Genomic DNA, 24512 nt, shown 5'->3' with positions numbered 1-24512 from the left:
GATTATGAGGCCTCAGCAGTCTGAGTTAGACAAATCAAGTGCATACAGTCTGTTCTAAAGTTAGTCTTTTTGGTACAAAATTCCCTGGGCTGAGGCTGTCAGGATAAATGTGCAGTGATTATTGTGGACTTATATTTCTGATGCAATTAAGAACCATCCACCTGACAATCAAATTTTATATCATTCTATTCTATTCTATTTGGCTTTTTTGAGCAGTTAAATGTCAAAATGTACAGTATTTATTATTCATTATTCATTCCTTATATGAATATACAAACAAAGCTGCTTTGCCTTTTGCCTTTTCACACTGTCTCCACCAAACATACAGGTGGAAGATACATGATACAGTTTACTGTAATATAGAAGATCATCTTTCAGTCTTTTAATGTGAAAGAGTTTGAGGAGTTGGGACACAAACACTGTTGTGCTACCCACAAATCGTCTAAACGCTCCTCACCCACACCTGAGCCACACAACCACTGCAGTAGCTCCATGAGGGTCTAGTGTAACCACAGACTGACAAATACATCTGAACTGTGCCCTGCCCTCAGGATAAACAGCATGTCAGTCAGTCAGCCAGTTTTCTCTAAAGTAGGAAGGGTTCAGTGCAGTTCAAGTGGTCCTCTGCGCCACATAAACTGAATATTGTTCAGTGCAGTTATTTCATGTGTAAACACGCAGTGGTTTTGGACATAGAGTCTTGAAGTACTACAGCCCCTGTATATCTGTGTAAAGCTTCAATTATGTGTCATCGGTTACTGCAATTTTTAAAAAATTTCTTAGAGCTTTTTGTCTACTTACTCTAAAGTTGAAATGACTTCTATCTATCTATGAGTAAAATATATCAGTCTCCACTCAGTGTTGTTTAACAGAACAGACCTTTACTTCATCAGAGATATCAACTCTTCTCCTATAGGAACTAATTACAAATTGGACACATGTGGTTAAATCTAATGAGAATCTTGAGGAACTGCTGGGTGAAAATGACAGGGCATCCTTTGTCTCCAGGATTCCCATCTGGGCTCCTGAAAAGCATGAAATGGACTGTAATCAGTGGTCATCATCTCAGGTCATTAGTGACTGACTGTGTAACTGCAATTTGAGAATAAATGTCTGCATTACGCATACATCCAAAACGCCCATGAAATGAAAAACATGGGAAGAAACACATTAATTTTGTATTTACTTCCTTGCCTTCCTGTAGAACCCACTATATACATATATATACTATATATATATACATGTAACATATTGATCTGATCCAATTCAGTGTTTCACCAAATATCTAAAATCATCTCTCTTTAATAGTATATTTTTTCTCTGTCATTTCTGAGGCTTTGTTACACTTAGTTCATCTATTGTGACATTCATATATTTTATACTGCCATGTGGACTTGTAGATTTATGTTGCCTTATATTGTCTTGTTTAAGAGCAGCCTGTAGATGGCAACACTAAGCCTTGTCATTGTTTACCTTGCAGCTTTATAATCTTAAATTGGTTTAGCAAAATGGTAACTGCATATAGGAGGCATTCACATCATTGTGGAAATACTGTATTTCAAATTACAACAATTAAAAAAAGATACCTGCAAACTCCAAGCTGAAATACAAAGTTGAGAATCAGACTCTGAGATGTTGAATGGTCACTGTTCAAGTGATCTTATTTCACCTTCTGTTTATAACCTGAAGGTGATAACAAGGAGCATTTACTTAATCTTGTCTTGTTTACTTTGTAATAATGTTGTTTTAACATGTTGTCCTCAGTAGCACTTATACAGTTGGTGTTTATGCTGTCTGTCAGCAGCTAGTTGAAGTCCTTTTCCACAGCGAGAGCTTGGCTGGTTCAGCTCTGCGAGGCTGAATGGACCCACTCTTCACTTCCAACGACTGCACCAGGCAGGTAGCAAAGGCTTTTCAGCGGGGCCAGCCTGCATCAATCAACTTAGTGAGAGGGCTCTCTCTGTAATTGCCAACTATTACAATATGCGGCACAAGGAGTTCAACACTATTTTCAAACACGATAAAATGGCATCAAGGCCTCCTCTCACATCCAGTGATAATTGAACAATTAAACTTTAGCATACAAATTACCTCTTCATATGGCATAACTAATTACTGAGGCAGGCCCAGTCACAAAGAAGGTTCTCAGGGGTCAATACCAAAACTGTTTTTCACACTTTTTATGCTTCATTTTTGAGCCTAGGTTTAACTGGGTTTATTATATCAGGTGGATTATTAGTTGTCTGTTTTGTTAGTAATTTGGCATTCAGCACATTAGCCAAAAAACACCCCTTAAAGGGTTATTTCACCTCATTTTACAGTCTTACATTGCAGACCTCATTTCAGTGCCCAGGCTCTTTCAGGTGAAATGGTTCTAATTATACAGGTGATCAAGACCCAGGAACATTTTGAGACCATTTACTTCAGGTCATACATCTGCAACCCCCATTAAACATCCTGATTAGACAGGATTTAAATCACACCGTTTGATTGGGGCAGTTAAGCTCTTTATACTCTTCACTCTAAAATGCTAATTCTCCCCAAAAACGAATGGACAAGAATCCTCAGAGAGCATATGGAGAATCTCTCATATTAATAATTCAAAGGAAATGAGCAAAAATTAGTGAGCAGAGCATCGGCAATGTCGTGCAGCCATTAGTTCTGCAAATGAGATATTTGATTTGAAAGATTGAAAATGGAAATATCGTCTGTGTGAAAAATGATCTCTTTTTTTGTACAGTATTAGAAACTGAGTATCATCTGCTTGTGCATGACAGTCAGATTCTGAGAAATACTGAATTTATACCAATAGCATTCTGAAGGTAATGCTCATTTCTTTCTAGTAAGTCCACTAAGCCCTCTATACAATCATAGCTAAGCCCCCAAGTATGAACTCTGATGCCTAATTACACTTTAGAGGGGACCTGAAAACCCTCCGCAACCCCTCACACTCACAGTGGAGCTCTTCAGGTGCATTAGGTGAAAATGACATTATGCTCACAACAGCAGATGCAAGGCTTCAGGGAACCACTTGAAGCATGCGGTGGAACTGAAGAAGGCCTGTATTTCAGTTCATGACAAAAGGCTGAAGACAACATCATGGGTTTTGCAGCAGTAGTATATATAATGACACCAAAATAAGCAGTACCTAATTCTTTAGCTAAATACCTCTTATGTGTATATGTTGGCTAAAAGAACATAAAAATGTAGCGGGGTAAAGTTTGTGTGAGGCAAATATGCACTCATGACAATGTTTGACACCATGAACTCCTCCTTGGTGGACAGTCGGAGATGAGACAGATTATGAATTTGATATTAGCTCCATACGAAAAAGGCCAAACTAGGAGCACGAGGCGCATTTAATATATAAACATGGTTGCTCACACACTCGAGTCATTTGCAAGTTCCAATACAAGGTGATTATATGTGCTGATACGTCAAGGCAAGAGATGGAAATGATTGGAAATGTATCATGAGGTGGTGATTGTAGACAATATTAAACTGCACAAAGAAGCTTTTGTTCTCGAATTCCTGCAGCAGTTCAGCCAGTATTGCTTCTGCTTTAATTTAATATCTATTTATTTTACTCCATTGTATGGGTTTTATTGAGGTTGCGCCTGCTTTATCGGCCCGATCTAAACCAGAAGTGAGGGTCAGGAGGGGCAGAGTGCCTCTGTTTATTGGCTTCCATTGAGCCCATATGAGCTGATTTGGCTATCTGCTCTTGATATTAAGCTCTTTCATAGTATTTTGTGCTGTCCGGATATTGTTTATCACCACATTGAGATTTTCAATGTGTATTTACTGCTGAATTAAATATTCTTCATCACTTTTGTAATATCCTTTCTGTAGGCTTGTGCAGGATGTAAGAATCCTGTTGAATGTGCAAGCAAATCTTTGGTAGACTATCTATGAGTTCAGGGGGGAAAATGACCATATATCTCATCAGTGTCCCATATGCTATGAAATGTAAAATCTTATTATTCTAAGCCAACTCTAGGTTAAACTTTCCTACATCACTGTCATAACTTTGTTTTTTGTACTCTCACTCACTTTAATCTTGCACAGTTACATTATAAAATAAATGTAATCGCCTTAAACTTATTTGCATTATACATATACTAAAACTCTGAGTTGAACTAGCTTTGAGGCTTTCTTTCAAGGTCAGCATGAAAAATATCACTTTTATCACAAATCTACTTCTCAGTCCCAATCCTGGTTATTATTTTTGCAAAGGCACATATTTATCAGATATAAGGAAGATGATAAGATATGCAGCCCTTGGCACTGACCTGAGAATATATAACTTATTACAATTCCCAATGACTCATATTTTTCTAGTATTCACTACTGATTTTGTGAAATGTGAAATAAAGGCAAACACTAAATTATGCAAAATTAGTACTAGTTGTCAGGCAGATCCTGAGTCGAAAGCATCAGCTGAACATCACATGAAAATAGCAGGAATCGTTCCCTAAACGCATCACAAAAACACTGCAGTACTGGGTGACGTACTTTGACGTCACGTCTCAGGGGGCGAAATATGATGCTGCAGGTGGTGCACGTGGTCTGTTGTTTACTTCTTCCAGGAACGCTGGAAGTACAGCGGCAGGAGGAGGAGGAGGAGGGGGGAGCGGTGAAATTGTGAAACATCTTTCCTGGATAGAGTTACGGTACTCAGCATTTGGAAAAAGACGCACAGACCGACAGTAACACCGGGAAAATGTCGAACTGAATTCCCTCATATTTCCCCCTCTTCAAAGGCTCCTTAAACAGCGCGAGACCTCAACAGTATGTGTTGTTTGCATGCAGTCTCGTCTTTGCTCTTTGTTCTCTTCACAGGGTGCTGAAGTTCAAGTTCAAGAGAACATGTGTTGTCAACAAAGCTGTTAACCGTGAATGTAGCAGTTAGCATGTTTTCAGGATGGTTTTAAAGAATAACAAGAATGCTGGAGCAACAGAATTAGTGTTGTCCATTGAATTTGTCCGGCTAAAATGTATATTTAACATATTGGACTCAGCTTAACATATACACAAACATGTTTGGTTTGGCTAGAACACGTAGAACATAGTTTAAATGGCATGTTGGCATCATTTTGACTGTACTGCAGTATGTAACTGAGGGAAGCCAAACAGCTGAAGCTATGTATATATCTAGACAAACTATTGTTTTTACTGTGTATGTTGCCTCAACATTTATATGTCAGTTTGTTTTTTCCAGATAAAGACTAGAATGCTTCAGCTTGGAAACCTGTTTACCCACTTTCATCTCAGCTCCAAACCTTCAGAAAGTGCCGAGGGCCAGAGCCAGCTGCACACACAGACACTACCTGAGTTTTTACAACATGTCAGGTAAGTATCAGCTGCACTAAACAATAATAATAGTGGGTCAAATTTGTTTAAAGTGAAAGGATTAGGTTGTGGTGACACCAGAGCACTATGGTCAGGTCTGCAAAGCATTTTAAGTGTCTTTAAACTTCTTGATTTGGTTGTATGGCCCACCACTTTTCTATTCTGACACAAAACAGCACAGAAACTAGCATGGGTGGAGACTAAAACAGAGCTAAAACAAGGGTGACTGTTAAATTGATGATAAATTGACTGATTAAATTCATAAGCTTGCCAGAAACATAACTACAAATTAATGCTAATGTTGCTCTGTGGATATGGAAGTAGGCCACTTTGCTAGCATGTTTGCTATGACAGCTTTTAATATGTCAAAGTTGTGTTGTTCCGCTGTCCTTAAGTGGCCAAAAGAAAGAAGAAAAAACCAATGAATGCATCCTTAACATATTTCCGTGCTAGTAAACGGTACTTGTTGCATTTTCTTGGCTTTTTCTTTAGCCAATCTGTGCTTGTTCTTTCACTGTAGGAAACTCACCGGGCTGAGAAAGGAAGATGTTTACTGCAATCTGCGTATCCCCGACCAGTTTCAGACTACCAAAGACGACATCAACATTGTTATCCTCACAGGTTGGTATTTCATGATAGTGCTAAGTGATAAATCAATATAGTATTCATACTCTAAAATTGAATCCAGCATGGATATTCATTATAATATCAACATATGTCTCAGATATTGCCTTTTCTAGGTCTTTGCCTGGTCATTATATTGACATATGATTTTGAAAATGTTTCCTAAAGCACCTGTGGTAATCACCACATTATATACTGTATTTCCTTGTGCATTGCTATTGAGGTATTTGTTGAAATATATCATACATATCATCAGTATATGTTAATTCTTGTCCAGTTATTTTATGTATAATTTCTCAATTTACTTTCCAGAAAATCTTTTTTGTTCTTCATCTTGTATCACATAGATTATTGTCTTTTTGTTTTGTTATGTTTTGTTTTTACATAGGCCATGGGATCTTCTGTATTGATGTAAAACCCTGGAGAGGCACAGTGTCCGCTCACAACCAAAACTGGCATGTGCAAGTGAAAGAAAAGGACCAAAACTTTACCAACACCTGCATTGAACAGACTGAAGATCCCCTCAAGGCTATCATGGTAAAAAAAAAAAAAAAAAAAAAGACACATCTAGCTGAAATGTCAAAACAGCATTATGAAAACCTAAATGTCAAACTGTGTGGCACATTTAAGTCCAAGGTCTAATCAATTGTCCAGTACATTGTTTTCATCCAAACCCCTGGCCATGTTAAGAGATTATGAGTCACCATAACAATTTATATGGAAATTTCAAACACTTCAGTGAGGCTTCCTAAACTTCCCAAGTGGGCGCTCTTCATTTGAAAGGCCATAATTATGTTCAAAGGGAGGGAGGGGGGTGAAAGCAGGCAGGTGCCTAAACACAGCTGTCACCTTATGTGCCTGGGTCTGTTAGGAGTCATTCATTTCCATCTCTATAGATGCTCAATTTGGACCGGGAGCTTGACAGAAGAGTCTGATGGAAAACACACACTGTATTATTGAAATAGTTCTGCTTGAATTGGATCTATTAACTTCATTAGTCTACACAAAGCAGATAGAGCTCGACCGCCTGTGCCAATTTGAGAATAATTTCTTAAAATGGGTCTTATTAGAGATTACAAAGTGGACATCTGCATTTGTGTGTCTTTAAGGTCATCATATAACAGAACTGTAAATTACTTCCATTTCTAGATTAATAAACTCCAATGCTCAATTTAACTATTGCTGAAATTAATTAGTCTCTCAGTAGAAAATTAATGGACCAAAATTCTGATAACTGATTAATCGTTTGCTAGTTTTCTCTTTAGTATTAACCTTAGTATTAAGGTTTGATGCTGGCCAGTTTCTGTGTTCCCATGCATTTTATAGATTAAATGAGATATAAATGAAAATAATCAATTAGATGCAATTAATTGCATTCTTGATTTAACTGTCTTCTCCTCCAGACCAAGACGGCTAACTTATGTGGCCATTTGAAGAGGAGTGGAGTGTCCGTGCGCCAAAGCCTTTTCTTCCCCAGAGTCATCTTCCTCTCCCCAGACTGTGAGCTGGAGGAGGAGCTGAGGAAGAGGAGGGAGCTGGTCTCCCACAGCCAGATAGACGACTTCCTCAGGTCTTTCAGGGAGGGCTACATGGCCTGGATATCAGATGCAGTGACTCCCTCCTGGCTCTCTGGTGAGTGGGTCCTTAAAAGATATACATTAATACTTAGTGTGTGATGTTTGATACACTGTAATTATCTTATCATGTTATTTTTCTCTATTACTTGAGTGCTAAAATGTGAAGGATTCAGCCTATGCTGACAGATCTTTTTCAACCCGTTTTCAGATTAGCAGAGTAAAACTGACAGCTGTGAAACAATCAAGACAAATTACACTTTGTAACAGTTAATTAGTCTTATTTAGTCTTCCCATCCTTCGCTCCTCTTATTTGCTGTCATGTCTCTCTTGATGATTCTCAACAAAATACATAAAATGTCTTTTAAAATAACTTTTAGAAATCAACAACTTGACCTTTTTTTTTTTTTTTTACAGTGCAATGAATTCCACCATAGAATATAATTAAATTAAGCAGGCCTCTGACAGGAATGTTACTAGGTCAACTTGTGTTTTTTGTCCTGCAGGTCATCTGTCGTACAGGCAGATGGAGTCAGTGCGGGAGGTCCTGATGAGGGTGGGAACATGGGATCTGGTGAGGCTGCACTGTGGTGAACAGCTGAAAGGAGACTACCAGGGCTGCCAGTACATCGCTCTCAACCGGCAGGAGACCGACACGCTTGAGTTTTCCAGAGTCAAGACCCTGTCAGCTGATTCACTGTGGGCCCTACTGGGACACGTTCCTCAGGTCAGTGCACTGCACCAGGATCACGTACTCTCTTTAAATGAGGGCTGAAAGCTGTGTCAGTGGCTCAGAATGATAATGTAAAGCACAAAGCTCAATGTGAACCATAAAACCAGCAGGTGGCAGTAGTACTTTATGACTGTCTCACTTAATCTTAAATCATCCCTCTCATGTTCAGGGAACTGGAAAAACACAGGTTGATGATTTAGGCTGGAGACTGCAGTACATGACAGCAATTTCACAGTTATTTGAAAACAATTAGGGTCATTTGCAATTTACAAATGTCAGGATATTACTGCATAAACACCAGATTAAGTGATTACAGTATAATTTTGGCCAAGAGCCATTCGGGTTTAAGAAAAAAAAATCATTTGATTCTTTTTTTCACCACACCACAGAGCAATCATTTATAATTATCAAGCCAAGTTCAACTAATTGCAGGTTTTATTTATTTAGAAGTAAAGCAGTTATAGTGTTGTAAGTGATCTTTATTTTACACTGAAGAAAAAGCTGAATGAGGCTTCTTTCACTCTAGTGTACTCTCTCAGATCATTACCATTAACACTCATAGCGTTAATTACTGACTTAACACCTCAGTTTTATATTGATGTAGGTCATTCTGCTTCACTGCAAGGCACTCATTAGCTTATGACTGAATGAAAAGTCATGGCAACTGCGCAGCTTAAAAATTATCATTTAAGCCTATTCATATTTTCAGATCAGTTGATATTTTTGGTTATTATTGTTTATTTTATTGCAGCGTAATGGAATGGATTTGGCTAATTACTTAAATGTTGCCTCTCCAGGTGGCATGAAAAGAAATCATTAGTGTCACTATGGTAATGAAAATAAAGGTTGTATATCAGAGTCATTATGATATTTCCGCAAAATACTAGGTAGAAACATTCACAGGCATTTAATTATTTTTGGTTGTGTGACCGTGCTTCAGTCCCTGCTTGTTAAATAAATGTGTTGAATGAAGAAAATGTCAGACAGGCAAAGGTCAAAGCTCTTAAGGTCCAGTGAGTATGACCCCTTCTCAGCAGCCATTACAGATTCACACCCACTCTCAGCACCCAAACACTCAGCCTGGGCTTTCCTTACAGACTCCACCCCCCCACACCCCCACCCCCCAAAACATCCAGACTGTATGTGCTCTCCCCTCTCGCCTCCAGCTGCTGTGCATTTGATACATGACCCAACAATCATTAGACAGTCTTCAGCAGGCCCTTTTTGTAGCCCAGGGGGACACACACGACGACAACGAAATATATTATTTTCAAAGAAATATTTGTAGATGGAGGCAATGTGAGGTGCATGTTCCCCCGATATTTCAGAGAGAAATGTGACTTGGAATATATATGGTAAATATGCCTATTTTTCTGTTACCCCACTTATGTTCAGATACATGTCTACGTATATATGTATTTACCATTATCAGATATTAAGGTGCAGTAACCGCCATGGAAAACTGATTCTTCCCCTGGATTTGTACAATCAACTTAAGTAAAACATTTTAAGGTTTTGCTCCTTTGGACTTGATGACTGGGTCACCCAAAAAAAAAAAAAAAAATCCTTGCTCGTGTGTAGCAGCTGTGAGGGGAAGCTCGGGGGCTTTGGTGAAGAAACCTGATAGCTCCCCCAGGCGTATTTTCAGAGCCCAGAAATAATGCATGCTTTTGATTTGTTACTTGTAAACACACAGGCTGGAAGATCTGCGATATGACCTACAATTTCTCTCGGGCATCTGTTTGGTTGTAAGAAGTGGTACCAGATGTATCCACAAAGCCACTATGGAGGCACTAGGTGTGTTTTCTGTGGGCTCAGTCAATTACTCTGTGGAGAATGGGATGTCTACATGTCCCCAAAGTGGAGAATGATTGAGTAGAGTGGCTGTAATTTATTAATTATGGTCTATATTCTTAGACCACGGTTCTGGCTTCATTCAATTTGTATGGATTGAGGGGTAATTACAGTGTGTGTGTGGATGTGTGTGTCTGTTAGGGAGAGAGAGAAAGAACTGAAGATCTATTCATGTCATAATTTAAAGTGCAGGTTACTTATGTTGTTCATCTTCATGTCGTCTCTTATTCTGAAATTTGACTTTTTCATGAAGCTTTTGTACCAGTTTATATAATCCAGTTTATTCAGGCAGAGCAGAAATGGACCTCCTGTGTTTAAAATAAGTCTCCAAACTCACAGTCAGCTTATAGAGTGTCTACTAATTGCATAGCTGAGAAACAACAATTGAGTTCCTTCAACCATAACTTGACTACACCACCCCGTCAGCTGATTAATAGAAGCAAAGCCACCAAGTGAAAAGCTGCAAATTCACCTGGCAACATCTCGGCTAACAAATAATTAGACTTCGTTTGCTGGAGATACATCTCCACCCTCTGACTGGCCACAGATTCCACACAGATGTAGCTTGTTAATTTAACTCCATGCTGACATTCCTCTCTGTTTGGCCATCTCCCAGGCTGCACGCGTCACAGGCCTGTAATGGACAGGCTGGTGCACTCCGTGCTTAGCACAGAAAAGGCAGAGAGGGGAGACATCAACCGCTTTGTGGTGATAATGAATGGAGGCACACAAAAGGCCAGGAGCTGGCCATTTACAAAGCCTGCAAATTCTGCTGTCTAAATAGATAATATTGGCAGCCACTGTGTCTTTTTGGTCTCTTTATGAAAAGAAGAAAAAAGAATATTTAGCCATTTGAAGAAAACATGCAGTACCCATCACTCTTAATTATAAATTATTTATAATCATTCGCAAATATGGCAAGATCATATGTATAATGCATAAACAAAAAAAACGATGTGAACATGGCTGTGCCTGAGTACTTATAAATTGATGTTTTTGATCACAGAAACAACACAGGTGTATATTTTCAGTTGCCAGATATGAACCAAGACAAGCATACTTAAAAATTGTTCATCAAGTGCTCGACTGAACTTAGCGGAAGCGTGATGTCTGTACTAAAGAAAAGTTTAAAAGAAAAGTATTTCGAAGAATTTCGACAGAGAAAAAGATCTATTAGTCGCACAGCATTTTTCAACAAAAGTGAAAATTGTGGGGAAATTACCAGGATGTTCAGATTTCTGTAATTGCAGCATCGCTCTCGAAAGGAAACTGGAATTGGAAATAATTTGCACCAGAGTGTGTGTAGGAAGCTACAGAGGAAAGCTAACCATGCAATTACACATGAGAAGAGCGCTGCAGAATCACAAGTGTCTGTAATGAACTAGTGAAGACACCAGCACTCACACAGTGGAAGGCAATGATAAAAGCTGCCTTGTAATAGCGTGTGATTAAACTTGGTAAAAATCTATTTTTTCACTCGAGCACTAAACCACAGTGAAGAGTCCCGTGGAGAGATTCTGCATCTGTCAATTTGAAGATGACTCAATGTGTTTCCTCCAAATTCATCACCCAGCATGCAATACCAGTCATTTTAGAGGGCTCTTCAAGCGCTCTTTTGTTAATTTAGTTAAACATCAACCGCTAGAGTTCATGTTTTACACATTCCTACTTAACACAGGTGGAGATTGAGTTTGAGTAAATTTGAATACATGTTTAAAATAAAGCTCCAATCCATTAATATTCATTACAAAATAATTTCTTTGAATGTGGAATGAGTTGTGGTTGTGCAAGACACATAGAAGGTAATAACATCTGCAATACTCAAAAATATTGTATGCATGCACTGTATTTTATACTGAATGCAAAAAAAGAATCCTAGTTTCTACATGTGCTTTCATAAGACTGAGTGATGTGATTAAAATCGACATTGTGATATTTAACAATATACATCAGTTATGAAAATAATCATATTCAAAGTCAGTGAACAATATGGCATGGCTAACAAGACCATATAGGCTTCAAACAGGCTTTTCCTATCAATGAGTCTCATCCAATTTGGCATCAAATGCTGGATTTAGTATTCAGTAGAAACTTTTCTTTGGTCACTGGCCATGATGTTAATTTTATCTCTATGAGCTCAGCTATTTGTTTTGGGGACTCAGGATATTACAGTGATCCCCATAGTATAGGTTGTACGATATGATCAATAGAGATTCATGAATAATGAAGAGGCCGAGTGGAGCAGAGACACTTAATTACAGTTTCAAAAGCCATTCTTGTTAATTGAGGAGAATAAAGGTGGTGAAGTGGACTGAATAGCAACATTTAGATTTTTTTTATCTGTGACTTTAATTATTATTATTATTATTATTGTACAGTAAGATCCTCAGTGACAAAAACACCAGCTGGTAATTGGTTAACTGAAATTGATGTAGTTCTGTGTTTGGCATTTAGTATCATAGTTTATTTTGTGTGTTCAGTCCATTTCCTCTGACCGTCTGTGAGCAGACTATCGTTCTTTTAATGTAAAGGCTAATATGCTGCATATCCAGACAGCGTTTGGTCACTGTGTGCAGCAGATACAGTATATAATTGACAGCCCTGCCATCTGTTACAGTTATGTGAAATTATGGATAAACTGGTTAACAGACACTTTGGCCCATTGTCTGTTGTTTTGATAATCACCCTTAATAACGGACGGCATCAATATGGTCTTTAAACCTGATTTGGGAGTTAATGGAGTCAGATGGGGGCAGTCAGTGTATGCTCTGGGGGTAATGCTGTTAGAGATGTTCGTAAAGAGCAAATTAAATCAGTCATAGATTGTGCCCTCTCAAGTCAGCCAGACAACCAGACCCATTGAGGAGAAAAAGGAGGGGGATTCATATTTTAACCTCTCGCAGAAAATGTACTTATGCGGATGGAAATAAAGTCAGAGCTGGGTGAATGGATGTAAATGGTTATTGCTGAGAGTCTAATGGCTTCCTGTTAGCTAAGGCAGGTTGTTTGGAAGCAGAGACGCAGCTATTCAGAACTTAACCAGTTTTTTTTTTTGTTTTTTTTTTTTGCGTTCATGGCTTTAGACAAATGTAGTTATGGACGTTAGACAGTAATGTCACCAAGCCAAAGTTTAGGCATCTTAATGGATGGTTCATAACTGCACCCCACATGAGTTCAGTTATGATGTTTGAGTATTTCATGCAAGATGTATTTTAGTGATGGTTTGAACAACCAGTTATTGGACTGATGCTACTCAGTAGATTAATTGCTTAGTTGGTCAACAGAAATTTATTCAAAATTGTTGATTAACAGTTTCATTTATTGAGGGAAAACAAAAACCCAGCTGCTTAAATATGAAGATATCCTATTTTTTTCTATTCTATATCATCGTAAATTGAGTATCTTTACCTGCTGGTTGGACAAATCAGGCACTATAGAAACATTACCTTTGGCTTTGGGAACCTGTGATAGTCACTATTAACAGTGAAGAGATTTACAAAAAAAAAGTGACAGATTAATCAACATTGAAAATAACTTTTTGTTTTAAACTTACTGATGCATCAGTCATACATTTTCCAAATTCAGTACATCAGTCTAGTAGAAGAAATAAAGCAAACCAGATTGCTCTGGTCTCAGCAATAATCTTTACAAAACACTTCAGCACAACAGTCAAACCTAATCAGTACTCCCCTCTCTGTCAGGTTTACTTTTAGTTGATACTGCTATTACTGTCAGTGTATGAATATAACGACTACTGCTGCTACACTACTGAGAGTAAAATGCGTGCTCAGCACTGTTCAGGCCACAGCAAACAGATTTTCAAAATGGGGGAAATTGTTGAACCCTTTGTCACTTGTCCTGTTTTAGAGAGGCTCATAGAGATTAAAACAAATGGACCATTTTTAATCTTTAGAGCCCTGTGATGAATTTATTTTTCAACATCACATTTTCAAGGATTCATACACTTTTGAATTGCCAGACTATATAGGAAGATGCCATATTTGTAAGGTTTCAGATATTGTACATACTTTGTTGTGAATTGTACATGGAATATTTTTAAGACAGGGTATGACCACTATAACCAAAACGATGTCTAATCTGAAGATTCATTCAGTACATGTTGTAGTCATGTACCCTTTAAAAACTTTGATGCAGTCTGTGACAGTTCTACATAGAACTAAGCTCCAAATGGCTGAACAGTGCTTTGTAAAAGGTTAATGTGTTTTTTAACACCCTGTTTAATGGAAAAGGTTTTCAATGTTTGGTATCATATTCTAATTCTTCACTATACTTACTGTTTGTATCTTATTTTAGAATAATGTGAAAAACATAATTCTGTCATATTTTATCCTTGTAGGAGACTAAAGATAGTTTCGCATTATCTATGTTACAGAGAAAAAACTAAATAGAATCAAGTCATCGATAATCCAGTGATGCACACCCCTCGTTAACATATTCATCTGGTGAGCCAAACCACACAGTGTTTACCTAATTGCCTCGTTTATATCCAGCCCAAATGACAGCGAAACACTTCTGGTCAGATTCCATGGTGCTTGGCTCGTCGACAAAGACGTTTGGTGCGCCAGAGGTGTGTTACTCAGTGTTCCTCCCCATCTGTGTCTGGTGAGACACGGCGTGGAACAAAGAGCCCGTCGTCTGAAGCCGGTGTGGCGTTACGCTCACTCAGAGTTCACCTGAAACACTGCACCAATGGCTCCAGGTAACGGCCCCTGCTGACTGATACCCTGCTGGGATTCTTTGACTTTATCGGGGGGAAGAATCTGAACTTTGTGAATGGCAATACACGCAGGTGGTGACACGTCCCTACCCAATTACACAGTTCCTCACATTATTCACATTCGTCAGACCTGTCAGACCTTCAGTGGCAAATAATCACATTTATACTGAAATAATTAGATGATCTACAGTGTGAAGTCTCACTGCAGAGTTCATGATGCCTGTTGTCTGTTTTCTCTAGTAATTTGGGATTTATGAGCTGTCACTTCACCAAACTGGTTGAGAATCTGTGCCATTAACATCCCCACAGGTAGAAGACAAGGAAACCAGTGTAGACTGCTATCAGCTATTTGTAAGGAGGAGATGTTTGTTTTATTGGAGGCAGAATGAGCTGTCGTCTTGAGTTTAAGAGGGTAAAAGTTGAACAGTGAACCAAAGGTAGGATTTATGATCGTTAGCAGACGGTAAATAAGAAGATGGGAGTTTGTCTCGTTGAAATGTGAGGAGTGATGTCATTCACACGACTCCCCCCGACACCGAAAGTGAGAGGCGGATCAGGGGTAGACACCGTTAGGTGAGCTCTCAGCCCTTTGTGTGACACCCAACCTTAGCCCCAAGGGTCCTATCCTCGCCATCAAGTGTTATGTACACATACACACACATTTGGGCCTGTCTGTGCTTGAAATAGTAATGACTTATACACTTGTGGACAATTCACAGTCAAAAGTGAAACATTTTGTAGCAACTGTTCGTCTGTTCATCTTGGCTTGTTGAAGCTTGCGCTTTTCATCTTAAACGTAGGATGCAGATTTCACTTTAAATAACTTTTTTTTTTTTTTAATGTCAGAAGCTCCTTTACACTGTTCCTCTGTAAATAAGACACAGTATCATCTTTACCCTCAGACACTTGCCTCAAGTGGCTGGAAGGGTGACATGTAGTAACAGTTCCTGTACTTGACACATCATCCCTATAGAACAACACCTGGCAGGCAGGTAGTCTAGACCACACAGAACTCCCCTCTTTGATTTTATGCCAAAGATGGCAGCATCCTTCCTGTATGGTATAACTGAGGCTGATGCTTTAGATTCAAATCGTTCCAGTATTTCTGTAGCATCTGTTGGTACATTTAAACCTAAGTCATTGTCTACTATCATGAATTGTTAGTCGCCACTCCTACGAATTTCAGTGTTACATTTCCATTAATATCCTCAGGGAAAGCCTACAGGAAATATTTTCCAGGTTATTAAGGACAGGTAGTGATTATCGTCTTCATAATTTGGTGCAGATCTGGATCTCGATAGAGATTTCTGAACATTTTCCATTATAAAAGAACATTTAAAGGATTATGCAGCCTTGATGAAGGTAAATGCTCTTTGGATGCTTTCTCACATAGGTAGTATGTGTATTTCATAGCCTCTCATGCTGCTCTTGCTCTATGAAGTGAATAGTCTTTCTACTTCTGTCTGAGCTTGAATACGATGCGGAGCCAGTATTATTTGCGGTGCCACAAAGATGGAAATACTCGACTGTAGTTCTATTCAATTATTTAATTGCTGATTACCAAGTATTACGTTTAGCTGTGATTTGTAAGAATAATTCCTCTCTGATGTTTTTTTTTGTGTGTGTGTGTTGGTTTATATGCCTCTCTGCCACCAGCTGTCATGAAGCTATTTTTTCATGCATCCCAAATTAATAGACACTCACTCACTCTGAAGTGTCTGATGCTATTGTAATACGAGCCATGTGGCATTCGGCCAAGGCTGCAATATAAGACACAATTGTTTAGTTTTTTTCTCTCTTTCTCCCTGTTTTAATGCACAGTAATAAGTAAGTAAATGGCAGAAAGATGTGTGTCTGAAATCGCAGTGGCCTTTGTTGCAGATAATTAGGTTAGCAGCAAGAGTGTGCAGGTGCTGAGGGTGTGCTGTGCGCTTGTGTTGTGTTATCGACTTGCTCATATTCGTAGGCTGTCAGGGGTGTCGCACTTCCCATCAGCCCCAAAGCTCACCAACCTCTTCACTATTAAAATGATCACTTTCAATAGCAGACAAAGGAAAGAGGGAACATATCTAGTGCAGAGGTATTTTCCCCACCTCTAATGCTTATCTGCCTTTTGATGTCGGCGTAATAAAAGGCCTATTGGGCTTCCACAATGACCTGCAAAATGGACAAGGGCCGATATACTGGGCTCTGACTGTCACTACCATTAACTAAAAGGCCCAGACATTATGGAGAGCCAGGGATGAAAGAACATGGAAAAAAAATAATAATTGAAAAATTGCCTAATGCTAAAGTGAAAGAAAATGGAACTGTGAAAAGGCACTGTAATATTCTGTTATCCCCTGTAAATGCAGCCAAACAAGAGATGCAGTGAGGCATTCTTTTTGAAATGGATGTGGTTCAGTTACCTGCATGTCTAAATCTAGTTAAGGCTTCCATTGTCAGGCTCAAACATAACAGGCAGTTTTGATGTAGTGTTAAAGTGTATTATGCCCTACAACCTACATAAAATCAAGAGAGGTATGACTCCATTCAAGATGTGGAGGGGAATTAAAAAAGCCCACAGTGAGAACAAGGTTAATTTAATATTTATTCTGTTTCAGACTGCTGTTGGATCACTTTTCCAACAGAGTTACACAATACTTTTTACAGGGTTAAGGAAAATTTGATGGTTAATTTTTTTTTTTTTCAAAAGCTGTCATTGAACAACTAATTGGTTCCTAAAGAGGAGTATTATCTTCCAGTGAAAGGAGAATTGATTTATTTTTTTATACCATGTAATACATTTGGCCAAATAGAGAATTAAAGATATGTCCAAACTGTAATAGACCTCCCCACCAAGCACTGCATAGCTGCATAGTTTCAATATATAGTCAAACTTAGCCCTTTTTTGTCCCTGGGTAAAAATGGACCTCAAGTTTGACTTAAGTTTTTTTATTTTACCCATGATTAATCCCAGTCTGTCTTCAGGTTTATACTAATTATTCAATCTACAGGCCCACCGACTAAGTAACTGCTTGTATGTGTAGTAGTCAAAGGTGAAAGTCATGAGTCTTTTCTCTAACCAGAGTCAGGGGGTCTTAGTCAGGGTCATGATCCCTGGAAAAGTCCTGAAAATTCAAGAAAAGCTTAAATCTGTGTTTCCTTTTTAATTTTCTTTTCCTGCTCTGCAGGTAACAGTTAAAATGTACAAGCGTGGATCTCATGGCTGGCTGGGTAAATCCCTGAGCGCCACCACCACCATCCCATCCAACACCTTTGTGATCTTCAGGATCCGTGGGGAGGAAGCGGATGCTAAAATCCCAGCCAACACCATTCACAGCATCACACTCAGCATATAATTGTGTGTATGGGCAATAAAGAGGATAGCCATGACAACAAATGAGCAGATGGGAAAAAACAAACAAACTCTTTATTCAGCACAAATCTAATCACATTTTAATGGAGTGCCTTTTACTATGCAGTGTTTGTATTTTGTTACATTGTACTAACAGTACAAGTTCTGAATGTCTTCATGCGAGCATTTATTGAAAAAAAAAAAAAGAAAAGAAAAAGGCCCATTTGCCTATTTTCCTGACTCTCCGATCCTCAGTGGCAATATTATGCTAATGAAAATGGTTTCAGACAATTAGCCTGATTAATTTTCTCTTGTTTTGAATTTCTAGGGCTAGCCCACACTTTACACTAGCCATTATTTAATCATTATGTTAGCTGATTGTGTCACATCAGTTCAGAAATGAAGTGTTTAATGTGTTAATTGTGGCAGTTAAAAACCGGTGGCCTCTAGTACGATGAGGGCCGAGCATGTTCCTGCCTGTATGGGTTTAATGGGAAGTGATTTACGGTCTGTTTAGACGGTGTAACTGTAAGGTGCTTTATTAATATGCTCTACAGCACAGAGATGATAACGTATTCAAGAGCGCACAGGCGCGGGCACCAGCACCATTCATAACTGTGTCTGAGTCACTTTCCATCAGTTACCAGGCTTACACAGCTGCGCTAACAGCTAGCAATTGTATTTACTGGGCCTGGTAGTGGCCAAAATGAAGTTATTTCCATCAAGATATCAGTGCCTTTAGCTAATGCAATAGAGGGAGCTCTCTGTGTTGATGGTATCTCTTTGCATGGCATCTCTCTACCTGAAACATCATTACACTGTACTCAAGCTCCTCACTTTTTCAAATGTCTGTTTACTGTTTTACCTGAGGGACATATTATTGGTAGTTGTGGAAACAGTGCTGGGCTTTTTGCATCAGCAGGCACACATTTTTTAGACTTTTTTTTTTTTTTTTACAAATCAGTCAGCATCGCTTGAATTTGTAACTGTTTTGATAAATTCATTGTCTTTGCATATTTAAACTTTAATAGTGTCCTCAGGAACGGCTTTCTCCTCAGCACTTGACAAACAATATTGACAATATCAGATGATCTGGGATGAGAAGGAAATGACTACGTGTAATTCTGATAAGGGGTGGGTGCATGCAGGTGTTACTGTGTTTTCATTATATATTAGAATGAATGATGTGGTCATTTTTATAAAAACTTCAAGCACTTTTAGCATCAAGCCAACTCAAGAAGCATGATTGCTAACCATACGCTTCAGTTGATTGATATAAGCATGGTGGTTTTATTCATTGGTGTGTTTCTTAGTCGTTTTGTGTTCATGTTTACACGTATTTGTACTATCTGGTGTCATAATAAACAGATTTAATGATTCAGTGCTTGTCGTAATGAGTTTTGGAACAAGCTGGCCTCTCCCAGGTTTTCTTCCACCTGATCTTCGTGGTGCAAATGATGTATAATACTCAGTCATTTGTCACTACGGGGTCACAAGGTTTCCTCTGAGCTTCATTTGGGAGATGGAGGGCATGCATCAACAGCTCACTCTCCTCTTTGAAAGCATGCAGCACGTCTCCAGCGCGGTAAAAGACTGGAGATTAGGAATGGATGACTGGCCACAGGGACAAAGCGAGCTCTGTTGGGTGGCATGGTGGCGACTGGGGCGGGGGGTGGTGGGGAGAGCGGAGGGAGGGAGGAAGCTGAGCGGAAATGGACATAGAGATCAGACCAGAACATAGTGTGACAAGGTAACAAGGTAAACTGATCCAGGCTGCAATTCCTCTGGAAACTGAATCAATGAGGGTTCTGTTTAAATGGAAATCCTCCCGGATATTGAGTTTAAGTGAATCTATGGTAAAATACAATCAGCTGTAAATACACAGTTGGGTTCTTTTTGCAGTAAACATATACATCATGTAACCTACAGATAGGTGTTCTACCCATCTGTATATTGACATATTGAAAGAATCGGTGAGCCAGTAAGTGAAGAACTAAAAGTTTTGACCCCGCAATAAGGCCAGGTATCCAACTCTGACTCTAGCATTCGGCTCGTCCAGGTTGTCAGGTCTGGTGGCCACTTTGACCTCTCCTTTGTAAAGGATACGGAACTGTAGAGCGGCCTGAACATGAAGGACAGATCGCTCTCAAATGACATATGTGAAGGAATGAGCCGCTGTCTCGGCCGCAGCCATTCAGCTGGAAATCCTGCACCACAGTGCTGTATTCATATGGGTCAGTACCCGGGGACATTCACTCCCCCGCCCCGAAATGTTTGCGACACTTCCTTTCACCTACTTGAACACCGATGCAGTTTGACAGCTGAATCTCAGCGCTGAACAAACTCAACAAACAGTTTGACCCCAGTGCGCGAACCTCTCCCCATCAAATCTTCTGTGATTTTGCTGCTTCAGCTTGACTAGCTCAGAGGTTTTCTGATCAGGACGGAGGTCAACATCCTCTTCTTGACTCTAACATTTTCTGAGATGCAATCCTGTTTCATCTGTAAAGGGCCCTAGAGATGAGATTGTGATTGTGTGTGTACTAAGAGTCTAACCCCACAGGTAAAGCTGTTTACTGTAAGTGGGGGAAATGGTTAGGAATGACTCTTGGCTCTGACTGTGCCCCAGTATAAAAACAGCGTGAACACCAAAATTCAACAACACTGTTGGTGAATTCATATTCAGCAGTTAACGACTGTGAACATAACTTTGCTTTGCTTTATCTACTGGTAATCAGGGTAGCTACCTCAGATTTACACCCATCAGTTTTGCTAGTATCTTTCCTGAATAGGATTAGAAGGAAGATTATATGCCATTTTTGCAGCTTAAAGGGTCAGTTCACAAACAATTGTACTCACTGAACCATGGTATGAAGCCATCCAGATAGCTTTAAGATACCCTCCACAGACTTAAAAATACTCAACAGGTTAACCTGTAAAAGTTATTCAAATGAAACAATCTGAGAAGGGAAAATAACAGGTTGATGATCTCAAGCAGATTCTGGCACACAACACTGTTACAGCTGTGGTCATGTAAATACTTAATAATAAAAATACCACATGTATGAAAACAAAATCAGGAAATATACAAAATAATGTTGAAAATGTTAAGAGTAAATGAATTACACCTGAAAAAAATAAGTAGGTGATACTCCCTCGAGACCTTTCTTTGCAGCTGTATTTATATAAAACTGGGGTATCTGAGGGTTAAGAGCGCTTATGAGGGGGGAAAAAAATGCGTCGATGTGATATTGTGAAAAATCTTTTACAACAGGATAAAGTGTAATTGTGGTGAAAATATAACTACGAGCTACATTTTGCAGGCTTTTATACGACTACTGCAATGTGATGATGAAAGGAGACAGGTCCTCCCTCTAATGCCCATCAACCTCTTTCTGTGACCACTACTTTACACAACAGCAACAAAGCTTTCAGTGTGTGAAAGCAGCAGGATTCATAAAAGATTAAATGTTTTCCCACTTCTTGCACAGGCCTCAAAATGAAGTACAGGACTCAGAAGTATCATCAAGGCGCTGCTAAATGTTACGTCATTAATACACCTCATTGACCATCTAAATAAAGGAAGAATCTTTCAATTGTGTGTCCACAAATAAATAAATAAATGGACACATGGGCAATGACAAGCGATGGGGGGGGGGGCTGCAGAAATTAGCCAGTTTTTTTTAAACAACTCTCAAAAGCACCACACTTGTTCAAACCTACAGGACAACAAAAGACACACAGGAGTGAATGAAATGAAGCTTCCTCGCCAATTACTGTAGCGAACATGGCTGTGCTGGGGGCTTTTTGTGCTTCACACAAGCAAGTCTTCTCTCCCCTTGTCCCCGGCTATTGAGAGGGATACATTAGCCATGCGGGATGGATGGATGGATGGGTGGATGGAGTGGAGAGGAGCAGAGCAGAGCGGAGCGTTCGCAGTCATACAGCTCTCACTTCACCCCTGGTGTTACAGACCTCTCTTATGACTTCACTCACAGTGCTCACACAGAATGTGATTTCTACTACGTCTACTATGCCTTTCTAAGATTCTGACAAAAATCCAGACATGGAAAACAATGTTTTCCCCCTTTCCCAGGCCAATTTTTCACAATTAATATTTTTCCAGAAGCACCTTCTGAGTAAACTGAATATTGCTCACAAGACCTCTAGAAGCCTAAGTTAAAATCATCCTAAATTTGAATGAAAATTTACATTTTTATTTACATATAACTGTTATTTAATTTGCATTTTAGTGAGTATATTTCAGCATGAATTTAAAATATGCCTGACATTGAAATATGGTCATTTAGATGCCATTAGTACAACAGTAATATCGTAACCTAGACAACAAAAAACTCTATTTTCCTCTATCTCTAACTCCATTTTCACCTCAACATGTTTTGACCTGCTATTGCTTGTTGAGCTGTAACACTATGTGATATTTTATTGTATTTTTTTTCTATGCACATGCCTCTGGACCACCTCATTGAATGCTAAGCTCTTTATTTTTATGTCAGTCCCGGTAGGCTCTGCAGGGGTTGCAGCTACATGTGAGTAAATGTGCTGCCTGTGACAACTATTAGCAAGGTTAATGCTGCAGATAATAACATCCATCATTCAGTTTCATTAGCGTTGTCCTCTGACCTGTTCCACATAATGTTGTCAAATGTGCCGGGCGCCAGATTATTGGGAGGTATGATGATCAATAGATAAATAAGAGTGTGTGTGTGTGTGTGTGTGTGGCAACGCTGCCGGCATGGCTGCAGAATAAACCTCCCAACCACCCAACGTTCTGCTGCCTGTCACAAAACTGAAAAAAACAAAAACAAAAAACAAATGGACTGGCCTCGAGGCAAGAGCCATCAATAATAATATAATGTGTGGACGATGATGAATTAGTGCCAGACTTCTCAATGCATCGCTGTTCTAGGCGCAGGAAACATCACTGGATGAATGCATTGATCTCTGTATTCACATTAGTTTGCTTAATCTGCATTTGAGTCGATGGGACAACACAGTGTTTCACTTCGCTGAAATCAGAAAAGTTAATAATGTCCAATAATCAAAAACTGTTTATGAGAGCACCTCCCTTTTGTGTCATTGATTTGGCTCTATAATGCACTGTAGTCACTGATCACTCAGACAGAATGCACTTAGGAAATGACAAATGTATTTTACATTCAATAACATAGATTTTTCCCTGCATATGTACTTTAATTTGTTAGGTAAGGTCTATTTTTTCAGATCTATGCGTCCTCTCAGTTTTTTATCTTTCTTGTAAAGCAATTTGTAACTTCTATTTGAAAAGCGCTGACTCAAGAATCATTTGGCACCCTACTTAAATGTGTGAGAGCCTTTGGGCCTTGAGAGCAGTGTTTTGTTGTAAGCTACTGTTGTGCTTGTCATTTTACCCCCATAATTTAAAAAGATGCATTCACTTGCTCTCTGAAAGTCCCACAGTCCTCATTATGGCCTACATATTTGCCATAGTTCTCAAACAATGCCACAGTCAACCTACATAAACGTCTGTGGATTCATACATAAACTGTAATATTACACAATGCGGGGGGGCGAAAGCTAATAGCAGAAAACAGCTCCGAGCTGCTTCGATTTAGTAGCGGTGTCACTTAAGACCCATGAGATCCCCACCGTCCGCAACTGCTCACACAATAGCTTTGGTGTAAATGTTTCTGTGTGCTGAAAACTGCCATGAGATCACAGTGTCTTGACCTAAATGTCACAGGTCAAACCAAGCAACTCTTAAATATGAGAAACAAATATAGACTGATGATGGAGCGTATTGATCTGTGCTGTGAGAATGAGTGCTACAGGAGCTGTGGCTCTGCCTACCACTGATAGTGGCTAATATTCTTGTAACTATATAACCTGGAGCTATACTGTATACCAGCACACAGTACACACAAGTCCATCCTCGGTCCTCTTTGTTTTTCCTAAGAGCAACAAAGTGACACCAACACTTAATCGACTGATAATAGTTGGCTTAAAGTGATATTCTTCAGGGGATTTTGCCAATAACATCTAATAAAACAGGTTGAAATGGATACAAGGCGTCAGTTAAATTTTGCCCGCAGTCACTCAGAGGTGCTCAGGGAACTTGAGCCTCAGAGATGTGGTGCATTAGTTCTGCTAAGCTAACCGTGAATGCTAATTGCAGGAAGGACAAACTGTAACCCTTGCCCTGTGGCCATGAACCCATTAAACAGCACAGAGGGTTTCATAGACACAGACAGCGTACAAAGAGGCTGGCCTGAAAAGGCCTGCAATCTGATTTCAGTTTAA

General features: G+C 39.2%; 1 protein-coding gene across 1 annotated transcript; it reads left to right on the top strand.

The window, feature by feature from the left end:
• The first annotated feature begins 4559 nt into the window (after positions 1 to 4559).
• Positions 4560 to 19593, top strand: si:zfos-911d5.4 (uncharacterized). The gene is made up of 7 exons (XM_018699320.2): positions 4560 to 4791; positions 5222 to 5352; positions 5873 to 5973; positions 6365 to 6513; positions 7380 to 7608; positions 8057 to 8277; positions 18049 to 19593. Exons 2-7 carry the CDS (start codon positions 5234 to 5236, stop codon positions 18214 to 18216), a joined length of 987 nt encoding a protein of 328 aa, XP_018554836.1. The 5' UTR covers positions 4560 to 4791; positions 5222 to 5233; the 3' UTR covers positions 18217 to 19593.
• The last annotated feature ends 4919 nt before the right edge of the window (positions 19594 to 24512 follow it).

This window comes from Lates calcarifer, linkage group LG23, assembly GCF_001640805.2.
Source record: "Lates calcarifer isolate ASB-BC8 linkage group LG23, TLL_Latcal_v3, whole genome shotgun sequence".
Classification (NCBI taxonomy): Eukaryota; Metazoa; Chordata; class Actinopteri; family Centropomidae; genus Lates; species Lates calcarifer.
Note: the sequence above shows the minus strand (reverse complement) of the source record. Positions and strands in the feature narration are given on the sequence as shown.